This window comes from Numida meleagris, chromosome 2, assembly GCF_002078875.1.
Source record: "Numida meleagris isolate 19003 breed g44 Domestic line chromosome 2, NumMel1.0, whole genome shotgun sequence".
Taxonomy (NCBI): Eukaryota; Metazoa; Chordata; class Aves; order Galliformes; family Numididae; genus Numida; species Numida meleagris.
This window is the reverse complement of record NC_034410.1, coordinates 48,123,983-48,138,903: the sequence shown is the minus strand read 5'-3', so window position 1 is coordinate 48,138,903 and position 14,921 is coordinate 48,123,983. Positions and strand designations below refer to the sequence as shown.

General features: G+C 42.2%; 1 protein-coding gene across 2 annotated transcripts in view; it reads left to right on the top strand.

The window, feature by feature from the left end:
* The window catches only part of FKBP9 (FK506 binding protein 9), a 28,135-nt gene extending 18,463 nt beyond the window's left edge, over positions 1-9,672 (top strand). For both annotated transcript variants that reach the window (XM_021386848.1, XM_021386847.1), the window contains exons 6-10: positions 1,890-2,035; positions 3,328-3,514; positions 5,330-5,475; positions 6,973-7,136; positions 8,034-9,672. In XM_021386848.1, coding sequence (XP_021242523.1) covers positions 1,890-2,035; positions 3,328-3,514; positions 5,330-5,475; positions 6,973-7,136; positions 8,034-8,216 — 826 coding nt within the window. In that variant the 3' untranslated portion in view covers positions 8,217-9,672. The remainder of the gene's footprint in view (positions 1-1,889; positions 2,036-3,327; positions 3,515-5,329; positions 5,476-6,972; positions 7,137-8,033) is intronic.

Genomic DNA, 14,921 nt, shown 5'->3' with positions numbered 1-14,921 from the left:
TTCTGTGATAAAGGAAGAACGTTCACTGTCACTTAATATTCAAAGTGCTCTGGGTAGATTCACACTTTGTACAGAATGATATGATGAATAATACCCTTGTAACTTACTGAGACATTATTTTTTTTTGCTTTTAATGAACAGTACATTACTTTCCTTCTCCAGCTTTCAGAACACCTTACAAAAACTTGCATGCTTCTAGCTTATCCACAGTGCACCTGGCCAAAATGTCTCTTTTTTTTTTTTTTTTTCAGAAGTAAATGGGTATTTTCTTTTCTGTAGTAATTAAACAATTGTTTAAAATAGTGGTAGTATTTTTACTAGGGTTTTTGTCAATAATTAGTAATAAATGCTTTGTAGATAGCTGCTTATATATCATTCTAAAGAGCTGATAATTGTTATAATCTTTATTCAGGTGTCATATACTGGCTTCCTGCAGAGTTTACAAGAAAGGCCGTGTCTAACAAGCCTATGAAGAAATAGAGCAGCTAACAGTAGTTAGTGAAAGCCTTAGAGTTGGCCAGGAAAAAAAAAAGTCACTAGTATAGGGAGCATGCCAAAGGCACAGCTAATGGCTGGAATCAAGATCTCTAATAATCTTTTCATTCATTTCCTTCTCTGCAATATTCAGCTGCAGAACAGAACCTGGCAAGCTCAGCCAGGGCTATCTGGCCTTAGAGCAGTTAGACAAGCCCCTGAATTGACTAAGGTTCTTTGCTGATCTCTTTCTGTCCCAGAGTTACCTCATAAAGATGAATTAAAACCTTTCTGCCTTCCTTGCTTTGTGTTGTGCTTTCATGTAACATGCCGTGAAGTAAGGCAGAAGACAGACACATCCTTCTAGTAAACATTACCTGTTGTTGTAGGCTTGTTTCACTCTCACCCTAGGTGCTGAAGCATATTCTTAAACCAACGTTGAAGTGATTGGGATAGTTAAGAAGGGAGGGATAGTGTTGATACTGTTTTGTTGTCATGACTCATTTTAATGCTGCGCATCCCAGGAGAAGTTATTTATTCCATCTCCTGCCTGTAGCAGTTCAACAGCATAGCTGTGGTTGCAAAATGAGATAGGTGTCTCACAGAAATGAACCTAAAATATATCTTGCTAAGCACTTAGGAAAATAGGGTGAGGGCAGGGGAAAATTTAAAGGAGAAAACTTTGGTCTTTTTCTGCAACTTAAACTCAACAGATGTCATGTTGTAATAAAGTACAGACATAGGTGAGGTTTTTTTCAGTATATAGTAGGGATGCATTTGCAAACAAGGGTCCCAGTATTGGCTAATAAATGACAGACATGCATCATTGACTCATGAAACTTGACAGCCTGCTGTAGTGAAGACCACCACATCTGATATTCCGTTCGTAACTTGTCACCCTGCCCGCAAGGACTACTTTCTGTCCCCAGTCACCTCGTCGCATTTACACATCAATATGATGAGCGGCAAAATGGCGTTTATTGTTAAAAGCTACAAAACTATATAGTATATCTTATCTTTTACTAGACTGTTCCAGAAGCTCATGCAGGCCCCTGGCCAATCATATTGAATATCCCGCTCTGGCCACTCTCTTCCGAAAGGCCATACACGGAGTTGTTGTACACTTTGTTATGAAAACAAAGAAGGACAGCCTCTCCTTCTTATGACACGGGTTCAAGTAAAGTAGGTGAACCAATAGCAAGCGTATGAGGAAGGACCTTCAGCGTTACAGCCCGAGTACTCAGTAACATGCCTACTACCACACCTGCATTCGTGATGATTGCATTGTGTCTCTCTGGTGATGGTTATTGACCACATGTTTGACCTAACTGGTTTAAGAACTATGTTGCAAGATTGCAAGATTCTGTACTCTCTTGAGCACGTGCCACTGCTAAAAAGCAAATACTTATCCACAGCTACTCGCGAAATCGTACATATGACACCTACGTGGGGAAGGGTTATGTGATTGCTGGGATGGATGAAGGTTTGCTAGGTGTATGCACTGGTGAAAGGAGAAGAATAATAATCCCTCCTCATCTTGGATATGGAGAAGAAGGAAGAGGTGAGATTGACTTTTCATTCAAGACTTCCTTAATTCGTGGTGTTTCCTTTGCTGTTCAGTGCAGTTGTATGTAGTTAAGATATATAAAGTATTTTATTCCAACTTTTTGGTGTTCAAAAGGCTTATAAATTAGTTTGTTAATTTGTGGGCACGCAACTGACAGGATAACACCCAGAACATGCAAAATTATTTTAATTACCCAATAGGCAGGACAATAGGAATGCAGGACAATCTCTCATGTAATTGCTGACCTGAAATCATTTGGATAATTAGTGTTTCAGGCAGATTGGTACTTGGTGACCTGAAATCATTTGGATAATCAGTGTTTCAGACAGACTGGTATTTGGATGCCAGGAACTCTGCAGCTCTGCAGAGTCAGATACCTTCCTGTGTGTCTTAACAAGTGCTGTGTGCTAAAGGAAGTAACTGTGTTAAGTTTTCTTCCCCATTCCTTCCACAGCCACAGGTTTTGTGGACTCCTAAGCCGCCTCTGTAAACGGTGGATGCATGTAACAGCAAAGTATCTGTGTATGTATAACATACAATTAAAATTCCTTTGGGAAGACGTACTAGTACTAAAAGGATTGCTGTGAGAGGCTGAATATGAAAACCCTTCTAGCCAACCAAAGTTTTGTGGCTGGTATTTTAAAAGGTACCTCCGGGGTTGATATTTGGAAAAACTGACTTAGAAGAAAAGCCTCTCTTCTGTGAACACAAATTCTGGGCTGTTGATTTGGGAATTAGGCTCCTTGCCAACAAAACTCATTGTTGGCTCTGGATGCACCTGGCATTACTGGTAATGCAATTACACATTATCCTGGGAAGGGGAGGAAGAAGTTGCTTGCTATCAGGACATATTAGGAAAATATTACCTTTAAGACACAGTGGCATTCCTTGAAGCATGAGAAATCCTATGAGAATTCTGGTGATTGATAATGATGTGATACATGAAACAAAAATTAGTCTCATTTAGGGTGGTCACAGGAAATACATGCTTATTGCTTCATTTCTGAGTGGTTTTCCAATTCTGAATAATGGGTATTTTTTCCTTCATTGTGTAACAGAGTGCAAATTCAGTGCTTTTCTACTGGTGCTCTTTCCTACATTGGATGAAACTTGCATCTGTTGCTTGTAGAGGAGATGTAATCCTTTAATTCTGAAGGTGAAGAGCAAAATGACTCAGTAGTGGACGTAGAGGGAATTAATATTCCTACTGGGTGCAGTACCTGGTAATCATATAACTTTTTGGGTACCATTTCTTTTCATACTTGCCTAATTTGCTTCTCCTCTAGGAAAGATTCCTGGGTCTGCGGTGCTGGTCTTTGACATCCATGTGGCTGACTTCCACAACCCCTCTGATTCGGTCAGCATTACTGTTAACTACAAACCTTCCAACTGCAGCCTGCTGAGTAAGAAGGGAGATTACCTGAAGTATCACTACAATGCTTCGCTCCTGGATGGCACTCTGCTAGTCTCGACGTAAGTATATTATCCATTAAAGAAAATGGCCCTGGCAGAGGTGAAGGCAGAGTAAGTAGCCTGGAAAGCTATTACAAAGATTGTATTTTTATGTCTGCCTGCCTAAAGCAGTCTCTCATAGTGAGAGAACCAGGAACAAAGAGGATGTAGGAATGAATGTGTTGGAAAAGAACATAAACACTACAGGCAGAGTGATGAAACGAGTTGTCTGCATGGCAGACTGTTCACGTGGCAAATTCAGGAATCTGGGCCCGTCATACCGGAATGGCACAGGGCTCTGTGTGAACGAACTGTCCATGTGTTCAGTTTCATGGGTAGAATTTGCACTCTGTGTGTGTTCAGTGCTCCTGAGAGGTCTTGTAGAGGCACTCGGTGTGGTCCTGTTAAAGCTAGCTTGAGGGCGTTGTACAGTAAATAGTCATCGTCATGCCTGTACCACACATGGGTGCTGGTTTTCCTTATTGCAGCTGTACTGTTGCAATAAGTGTCAGCATGGAGAAATTATCGTCAGGTCATTGCTGTGATTGTAATGTTCCTCTTCCTCCTTCCTGTTGACAGTAGGTTTATGAGGATAGCAGAGACTGCTCCAGTCTCTCATATACAACTAAAGTAAGCCCACAGCACTGTTTGCTGCAGCTTCAATACTTTTGCTAGCTTATTTCTGCTGTCTTTTGGATAGCATTAGTCATCTAAGTGATATTTTATTTTTGGAAGGGAAGTTGGAAAAAGCTATTTTTAAACAGGTTATAATTAATATAGGAAGCGATGCATAGTTTTCAGTCCCCACAATAGCTTTCAGAGCTGAAAAGCTGGCTTACGTTGAAGCATGTGATGTTATGCTGTAGTCAGGTATGCATGCAAGTAACACTGTGTATACAAAACACCTTTTATGTGGCAGAAATGCACAGTTCTCATTTTGTGTCAGGAGCCAAGGGGTGTTGAGACTGTCTTATTCGAAGCAGTTCATAGAGCATCGAAGTCTGCAAATCTTACGATTCTAATTTTAAGATGGGCCTGCTGTCCACTGAATGGTTTTCTTTGCAAATAACACTCTGGTGTACAAACGTGTCCTGCAGTGGTAAAGTCAAGCCGATTAACCAAAAACAGGAGACTGACAGAAGAAAGGATCCTGCTGATGTGGTGTATACCATGTAATAAGTCTTAACACAGCACGCTCTTCTTTTAGAGTTACAATATATGCTTATCTTCTGGGTTATCTCTTGAGAATTTCTAATTTTAGGAATGAGCTACCAGCAACAAAATGTGATTCAAAAAATGATAAGGTTAAACAGCAGTAGTACTCTTCTACGTTTCAGCTGCCTTGATAATTTACTTGTTACGGTGAATGATTAATATTAACGGAATGGCCGATCCACGTGAATGTATCCCAGTCCTCAGAGGTTTGTAGTTCTGGGACAAACGTACGCCTGCAGTTTTTAGATCTGCTAAAAAAGCCAACATCATTAGTTGAAAATACTTGAGAGGCAGAACCTCTTGTTTAGAGATACACTGCTTTGGGGGTTTAATTGGCAGGATTAATCATTCTAATTGGGTTTAATTCAAGAAACCTAGAATTTTAATACCAGATGACTTATCAACAGCTGGGACACTTCTGTGTGATGCTGGCTGTATCTTGGTACCTTGAGAAGAACTTCAGGTAACTGCTTGGTAGAACAGAGCGTTGGGCATGAAATTAGCTCTCGGCAATGACAGAACACTAACTAGAAACTGCTACTTACGTGGTAGTTCTGAATGATAGAAATTCTTTATAGTATGTCAATTTTTTTTGTTCTTTTCCTTCTCCCCTTGTTCCAGACACAGTCTTGGCAAGACCTACAATATAGTTCTGGGATCTGGACAGGTGGTGATAGGGATGGACATGGGCCTTCAAGATATGTGTGTCGGAGAGCGACGGACAGTTGTTATACCACCTCATCTTGGTTATGGAGAAGATGGAGTGGGTAAGTAAGTGAAAGCTATTGCACGTCCACTTAGGATCTCTGGAACACCTATGCAGGGTTTGTTGCTAGCTATGCTTTAGGATATCAGGTGAGTATCTCTTAGCTGCTTGAACATGATTTTTTAGAGGTTTTTCATTTCATTATTTTAGACAGTGCCCCCATTCCCTATTGAAAGGAACATACTGTCTGTGTTGCATTTAAACCATGTTATTGCTGTGGCCAGTGTAGAGAGTATCCCAGTACAAAAGGTAACACATGCTCCAGTAACGTTGCTTTGTCAAAATGGAAAGCTCCAGGCACTCTGGTGTTGCAGAGGGATGTAAACACTGTTCTCACTGATAGGGAATAGGTACTCGCTATGTTATGTACAAAAGAGAACTGAAGTTCAGCACTGATGTATTAGAAAACTCAAAATTCAGAAACCACATAATCTGAATGTAAAATCTGCAACAATTTATGACCACTGTTGAAACCCCAGCAATAAAACATTTAAGGCACCTTGGAAAATCCATGTTTTAGAGGATTGGGGCTTATCAATTTTTAATGACAGGGACAGCAATAATTAGAACAATGTAGAAGTGACAAGAACTTCGACAGTTAAAGAACTGAGGGAAAGGAGTCTTACCAGGGGATTCCCAAGAGCACAAAGCTTTGGATTAATATGGAAACAGTTGATTAAGTAGCTATGCTCTTTGGATACCCCAAGAACAGTTTGTATTTTATAAAAACTGTCAGGCACCAAATGTCAGACCTAATGGAGAATTAATTTGTGATAAGTGATAGAGGCTTTTTTACTTGTACCTGGTTTCCATGAGAATTATGAAGAAATACGAGTAATATGTGACATTTTGTACTCTTCTATAAAATTATGTGGTTATATATAATAAATTGAAAAATGCATTATAAAATGGAAAAAAAAATCTGCTATGTTAAAACCCCATTATGAATATACCAGTGGAAGGTATTTGGCATCATACTAATTGTGTTTGATATCCATGGTTTGAAACATCACGTGATTGTCAGTATTTTGATATATGCCCACAAATCTGAAGAGCTTGTTCTTGTTGCTGCTGGAGGAAAGTTAGAGATGACCTCTGTTACACTCTTTCAAGGATAAATTAAACTCCTTCTGTGGTTTAATTAAGGTAGCGTACCTAGCTATTACAGCAACACTGTAGTATGTATGAGTATGCATGTGAGTATGTTAGTAACACCCTGATACACAGTGTACTGGTGAGATAAATCAATTCCCACAATTTTTACTTTTTAATTTAAAAAGCGCGGAGACAATTTTATTCTGAATTCTTCCTTTATGTTACGCTCACCTCTGCTGAAGGGAGCAGGAAGGTTTGGTGGGCTTGGAATCCCAGGCCTTGGGGATCACAGTAGAAAAGAAGCCATTTTAGCCAGAAGAAAAATATAATTACAGATTAAAAGCAAATATACTCTTCAGTGTAAGTGAGGACAAATACCTCTCTTTGCAATTTGTTGTGACAGAAGGAGAAGTGCCTGGTAGTGCTGTGTTAGTTTTTGACATTGAACTGCTGGAGCTGGTGTCTGGCTTACCCGAAGGATACATGTTTGTATGGAATGGTGAAGTCTCTCCCAATCTTTTTGAAGAAATAGACCAGAATCATGACGGAGAGGTTCTTTTGGAAGAGGTAAGCTAAGGCAGTGAAAATACTTCCAGTGGTTTTCTCCTGCTGCCATCACCGAGGTGCTCAGATATCGAAGAATGGGGTCTTTCTTTGCTTCACTTTGTCTTTTTTCACATCATGAATGTTTTCAAGTTAACAGGAAGCCAGTGTGTCTGTTAAAATACAGTTATTTATCTCTAGAGAGGGAAGTGAAAAAAAACAACAACCAGGAACGGCCGTGCTACTTAAGACTGTGTACTACTGTTGTCTCACGTGGTCAGCATCAGATCTGTAGGGAACAGGGGTAAGAGGCAGAGAGGTAAGAGGTGTATTCAGTGATCCTTCGCTGTATCAGCCTTCACAGTGCCTGCTCGTTGGAGGTTTTTGGTGAAATCTTGAGACAAAGATGAGCTCGCAGTAATGCATCCAGGAAGGGTCTAATCACTTCTGGAACGTCCATAGGTGAATGGTTTGCCATGTGGTGAACAAGTCCTTCCCCTCACTTTGCTCTTCAAATCTGCAGTGTGAGAATGCCGCTGAGTGCCCTAATGGAAAGTTCCTTCTCTTTGCCACACCACTTCTGATTATATACATCTCTGGGAGGTTTGCTTCTGAGTTTTCTCTTAACTCTTTTAAGCTGCAGGTGGAGGCTTGTTTTACGATACAAACTTCTTGCGTCAGCATGCAGAATTAGACAGCCTCTCTCCATACAGAACTGTTCCTAAGTCACTCTTTTAGTTCAACTCATCTTTCCTAAGTTCTGGAAAAAAAAAAATTATGAGAAACAACTTTTGAGCTCCACATAGCGCAGTTTAATCTCATGTGTCTGTCCTAATTAGTGTAGTTCAAATTGTAAGATTTACCTCATCAGTTCTAAATGTTTGTTCTAAATGAGCTGTTTTCGCCTCCTTTCTCACACAGTTTTCAGAGTACATTCAAGCTCAAGTTGATTCTGGCAAAGGAAAACTAGCGCCTGGTTTTGATTTTGAGAAGATTGTCAAAAATATGTTCACCAATCAGGACCGGGATGGAAATGGTAAAGTTACTGCCGAAGAATTCAAGCTGAAAGACCAAGAGGCCAAAGAGGGACATGATGAACTGTAAAGCTAAAAGGAACGAAGGGTACCGAGCTGGCCTACTCTTAGGAGGCGTGTGTTGGGAGGGGTTTAAGCAAACATGTTTCTGTAAGGTTAGTGCTCAGCCTGTGTGTGCCCATGCATGTGTGCTGGGCAGACTGTTGAAACAGGAAGAGATTTTCAGTTGGAATTGTTAGGTGTATGTAAAAATAAAAAGCAGTCTTAAGTGCCTTAGGAGGGGATGTGTAGCCTGATACAGAGTGTACTGCCAAACATGGCATCGTGAAGTGTGCGGTCTGTTTTCATGTTAGACATTAGAAGTCATCGTGGATCAATACAAAGTTACTTGGATGGGTGATGAGGAGATACTTACAGAGTGCTTTTAAAAGAATTTTAAGAAACATTCAGTATCTGAAATATTTCTGCAGGAAAACAAACCAGAAAATATTCCCCATGAAAATAACTAAAAATTGTCGGCAGTTGATCCTGTTTCCTTTCAGAAGGGGTGAGCACTCTCTCCAGTAACGGAACAAACTCAGAGGAATATTTCCCAGTGGGAGCTCTTCATTTGCAAATTGCAGAACACGTAAATGATTACCATGCCACTGCAACATTTCCTAAGCTGTGAATTGAACAGGCCTAGAATTGTATCCATGTGTGGGGTTGGTTATTACTTCATGAAATGAGTTTGCCACCCTCTGTTATATTTAATAACTTTGACTGTTCTTGCTGGCCTGTTAAAACAGTGTTCAATGTTTTAGGGGGTGATTCCCAAACATTTATAGTGGCAACCTTATTTATAGTTTCGTTAGACTTTAAATATTAGTATTACAGGGTCCAAATGGTGTTATGAATACTGGATACAATTGATTCTGTGTTGGGCTTCTGCCTCCTATTTTGGGAATTGTTAGGCTAAGAAGCTATGTGGAGCTCATGCAGCAGAGCAGCCTGGCCTGGCGAACAAACAAAAAGACAGTGACAAAATCAAGGAACAGACCCCGCTGTTTACACCTGCAAATGTTCTGGCGTATCCCTCAGTACCAGATGAGTCCTGGGAGTGCTGTTTAGATCATGAACTCTTAATACAATCACCCGTGAAAGCTCTAAATGTAGCTATGGCTCTTTAATATAAAAATACACTAAATAGCCGTGTTTTCTGGAAAGCTGTATGTTTTCCCCCCTCAGTACATTACATGTAAAGAGCACAAATAGGTATAGTGCAACACTGTCAAAGACACGTAGAAAGGGAGTTGTGTTTCATTATATGCTTTGTGTCTAGTTTCTTGCTTTTCTTCATCTGTACATGTGGGTTGTAAGCTCCCTGAGATGCTCTTTGGAAACTGGTATTTCAATTGGGCAAAAACATTTTGTATTGGTTTTTAATACAGTTGTTATAGAAAAAGCAGTGAACTATTTTTGGCATTTGATATAATTGACTGTTGGATTATTGATCTTTTTGTTAAATAAAATGTTGATTAATTACATTTTCTTCTTGGTTTTTTGATGGGTGGGGATGTAGTAGGAGCAAATACCCTCCATGCAGCACTCTTCCTGTGCACACAGCAGTCTTACAAGTTCAGTGTTACTATTAATCTCAGGGAAAAATATTTTCAATTAAGATACTTGATTCAAAGCAGTCAAAACCACAATAAAATGTTTTTGTTGTGTACCTCACAGAAGTGAAGCTGAATCAGTTCTTTGGCCTTGCAGGGAGTTCCCAATGTTAACCACTCCATACTGCCGTCACTTGGGACCATTGTGCAGGAAATGTTTCTCTAAGCTGGGGACTCTACGTCTCTCATCTGATGAAGCTGGATTACATACAGAAGGAGCAGTGTTTAATTCCTCAGGGTAGTGAAAGCAAACCCACTGTGCTTTGCAGCTGAAGTTTGATGTTTTCACTTCTGTAGCTCCAGAACTGCATGTACTGCAAGTAAAATGCTGGGAGCCTGGTCTGTTTTGGGGCCAGTGTCAGGTACACGTCGGCTATAAACTCTGTGGCTATCAGTAGATGGCGATGGAAATGCAAACGTTTTTTACCTGAGCGGGCTCCTCAGAAGCGTCAACATCTTGGAAAAATAGATTTATCAGAACAGTGTTGCACAAAGTTTTCCCCTTCATTTTAGTCGTAAGTAGATTGCTCACTTGCTGCTGTTGTTCAGATGCATTGCTTCTGCACATTTATGGAGCTAATGTGGGGAGCTGGAAGCAAGTCCCCAAAATGTGGAAATAACCCCGTAATCTCTTCACATACGTACCTCAAAAAGACACGTGTTCTGAGGATGGAAAATCTGAGAAAAATCTTAGTTACTGGGGCTTTCTGCATGGAGGATCCTTCCAGTCACCTCCCTGGGGTGATGTGAAGAGTTCCTGGAAAACCAGGAGGACAGAGCTGTCCTGTGGGTTAGGCTGAGTACAAAGAGCAGCGCTGCAGTCCGCTGACAATCCCTCAGACTGCTGTGTTGTTTTTTTTCAGAAGCACACGTCTGTGATGGTGTAAGAGGTCTGACTTCACTGCCCAGGGCTAGGGTACATCTGAGGAGTGAACTTCTCGTTTCACTGTTTCTTAGGCCTTCACAAGCATGGTTTGTAACTTATCCAAATGATGGTTTCAGCCAAGAGGAAGCTGCTGTTAACACCCCCTCCCCGCACCTCACCCGCCAAGTCTGGGGGCTGCCATTTCAGAAAGGAGAATGCAGCTTCAGGGATAAAGCAGAGAATAAGTAGGCAAAAATACCGCAAAATAATTATATCTACGCTATGTATTTACTTGCCTAGACAAAGGCCACATAAGGTAGGACCGCATTAAGTTAAACTGCATAAAATCTGGAGTTTTTGATGATTTACGTAAACCCCGTGTGTTGCTTTCCTTTCTGTTAGCAGCTCTAGGTTCCAACCTTAAAGGCAAGCTCAGGACCATCTTTGTGACGACGTGGTTGTGCTGAAGCTGAATGCCTCCACCCTGCGCTCCTTGCAGTGTGCAGAGGCCCTCCGAAGGCAAAGGGGCTCCAGCTGGGAGCCTTTCCTGGTCCCTCCATGCTGCCCTCTCAGCCTCTGGGGCTCACAGAGTCCCAAGAGGGCCACCAGGCCATGTCCTGTCCTTGCCATGGAGGCGCAAATGTGAGTCCTGGTTGTTGTTGTTTTTTTTTTTTTTTTTTCTTTTCTGCAGAGAAAAGAAACTGCATTTCCAGATCTTGAGAGGTCTGTGAGGAGCTATAGGCAAGGACACCTCCCTCTAGACCAGGTTGCTCAGAGCTCCATCCAGCCTGGCCTTGAATGCTTCCAGGGAGGGGTCATTCACAACCTCGCTGGGCAACCTGTTCCAGTGGTCTCACCACACTCACAGTAAAGAATTTCTTCCTAATATCTAGTCTAAATCTATCCTCTTCCAGTTTAAAACCATTTCCCCTTGTCCTGTTGCTACACACCCATATAAAAAGTCCCTCCCCAGCTTTCCTGTAGGCCCCCTTCAGGTACTGGAAGGCCACTGTAAGGTCTCCTCAGAGCTTTCTCTTTCTTATGTAATATATCTAAGATACTTTCTTATGTACCTCACTAAGGTAACTTGTTCTGGAAAAATAGATAACAACCCTTTAAATGCCACCAGTAACTGGATGAAAACAGCCTTGTTTAGTTAATGAGAGGCTCTCCCAAAGCAAGGCTGCTGTGGTTCCCTTAATGGAAGTGCCAGGTGCTATTTCCAGAGCAGAGCAGCTGGCTCGTATCACAGCTCCTTGATGAGAGGGGCTGTCTGCAGTCAAGGTTGGTAAATACCTACTGGATTGTAACACACCTAGTGGAGACGGAAAGAAACACAAGTGCATACCCACCAGAAAAATTCAGGTATTTTGTAAATATTTTTTTGGCCTTCATGGGACAGATACTTCCTGCTGTATAGCTCTACATGTTTTAAGTATATTCAGAAACTGAATCAGAGTTTTGCAATTGTTGAACTCAAATGTTGCATTTTTTTGGTGTGAATAAGCGTTCAGATTTTCCCTTAAGACTAAAGAAAAATGGCATCTTCAGGTAGCACTGGTTGTAAGTCTTGGGCTCAGCTCAGGACTATTTGTATTTGACGGTATGAGGACATCTGAGCTGTCTGCAACACCCAGTCAGGTGGGGGCAACATTTCTAGCTAGGTAAGGATCCCAAACACTTGACCTTGGACATCTGCTACAAACAGAAGAGATATTGTGAGTAGAAGGAAAAAAAATGTTTTACCTAATGTTGCTGCTTACTCCTTGCTGTAAACTTTAGAATTAGGTTTTTGGTTATGGGAAATTTAGGAAATGTGTGCGTGTATGTGTGTATACATACATACATACATACATATATATATATATATATGCATACTTTCCTTCAGATTAACAAATGAAGTATACGCTCAGGGCTGTGAAATGTTGTTGCCAGAAATCTGGTTTAGGAAGACATACAGTGAATAGCAGACTTGCTGGAGGATAGTTTTAACCTGTAGCTGCTGTGCTGTTTGCAGAAAACGTGGTGTGTTGCTTGTTCTTGTTTTTGGAGAGGTAGCTGACAGCTCTTACTGCCACTCAACAAACAGGGACAGAACAATGGGGTTTTGAAAATGTGAACTGTATTTAAAAATGCATCTTATGCTTTCTCTTAATTACCGTGTAAGTAAGTTAGAGCTAGTGGCAGGTCATTAAATGATGAAAGGAGATTAATAATCAGCAGAACTTAGGATTTTAAAAGCAGACTTCCTGGTTTAGGGTGTTCATGTAAGCAACTGTTTTTTTTTTTTCTGGAAAGCTGTGCATGTGTCATTTCAAAAGTAAATTCTCTGACTTGCAGACACCCTTTTCCCAGGAAATGGGTTCCACCAGGTGGCTGTGTTTGTTGCATCAACAAATCTTAGTTGTTCTGATGTGCCAGCAAAGAGCTGAGCAGGCTCAGTGCCCTAACACAGTATCTGAGACCAGTATGACCTCACGATAGAAGGAAGTTTGCTGGAGAGCCTAACTTACCGCCTGCTTGCAGAAGGGTAAACATCCTTTTTAGTGATTGTCACGAGTCTGTGGACTGAATATTTGGTGAACAACAATTCACTGTCCATCTGCTCACATTGTGCTTAGAAGATGATTGCTGGATCCAGAATCCTCTGCTGGGGCAGAGTTTCCAGTGCCCACATAGGGAACTGAAAGCCACCAGGTGCTTCCCCCAAATTATCAGGTGCTACAGCTACTGCCCAGGCGCTAGCAGGCTGCATGCTAATTTGAGTGACTCGAACTAAGATGTTGTTGGAGATCTGTTGAGATAATTGCTTTTAAAGATACTGCCTAATGCTTTTCCCTATGGCCTTATTTTCTGTTGTGGCTGGGTTGGATGATCCCAGAGGAGTGACGGCTTGCTTCCTGTGGGGGTGGATGAGGTTGAGGAAAAGATGTGGGGGAGGGATCAATGCGTTCATATGAAATCCTGAGGCATGCTGGACAAGAATGTGGGACAGCCCTGCCTCAGGAGCAGGACACCAAGAGACCAGCACTGCCCACTGCTCTGCACTAAGGTTGCCAGGGGAATATTACACCTGGTGCCAGAAGGACCCTGTGCCGGCAACGTGTGTATGTTGCTGACTCATCTGTGCTGCAGAGCCGCAGTATCAGCTGCCTTTCACACACTCCAGGTTGTACTGTTATCTGCATTCCAAAGGTAACCTGCCTGTCAATGGAAAAATTTGTCCCAGTGTAAACTCAGAGCAGGGCCTGCTAGTCAGCCCCTAGCAGATGGAGACTGGCTGAGTAAGCGGTGCATCCAAACACCTCAGTGCTTTTTGGAAGGCCTTTGCCTTTTGGACTTCTACTCGGCAGCTCTGACAAAAGATTCAGCACGATCACTTTAAAAAAAAAAAAAAAAGTCACTCAAACTAAGAAATACCAAAAACTGCCCCTGGCCCCTCCTCTTAGCTCTGGTACTGTAAATCCTACAGCTGCTTAAACCCAACATACAGACTGTTAAAGAAATTGCCTGCTGAGCTTCCCTGGAAATACTGCAGCATTCCCTTAGAGCCTGAGGCTGTGTGCTAGGGGTGCCTGCAAGCCTGCTTTGTCCCAGCATGGCTGGCATGTTTATAATATGCATTGTCCTGCTCTCCTGTAACTGCTTGCACAAAGCTGCTCTGTCCAAGATGAGCTGCTGCACCTCAAACTGCTGCCCTGGTCTGTGACTTCTTCCCCCCAACCCCACCACGCAGCAGCTCCCAGATCTGCAGCAGGTGCCCTGCTCAGCTGCGCTGCCCCAAGTCCTTTTCTCCTTCAGCTCATTCTGTGCAGTGTTTCTACCTGGCAGGTCTTTGCTCCTCTCAGATACGCATCAACAGTGGCCTGAGCGCTTTTGTTTTATATGTGGGGAGAGCAGCAGCTCTGCTAATGCCGCAGCTGTTGGTAGCGCTTCCAAGCCCTCCCTGTTCCAGGGCTTTCTCTGGCAGGCTCCTGGCAGGCTGGGCTGAGGCAGCCGCTGCTGCTCTGTCTCCCTGTGTCACTGGCACCGCCAGGCCTCCGCCGCCTGAGTCGTGACTCAAATGGAAGGCAGCCAGGGCCATACCCTGCCTTCAGGCATCTCCTGTTTTAAACGGTTTTCTGCTCAAATGGATGGCTTCTGAAGCTCCTGTTTTGGGGGATCCAGCTGCCCCTGTGCCAGGAGTAGGGAATTACGTGACTGTGTATTGTATACAAGGAGCTCTTTGTAACTGAGGACACCGTGTGCAAGGTGA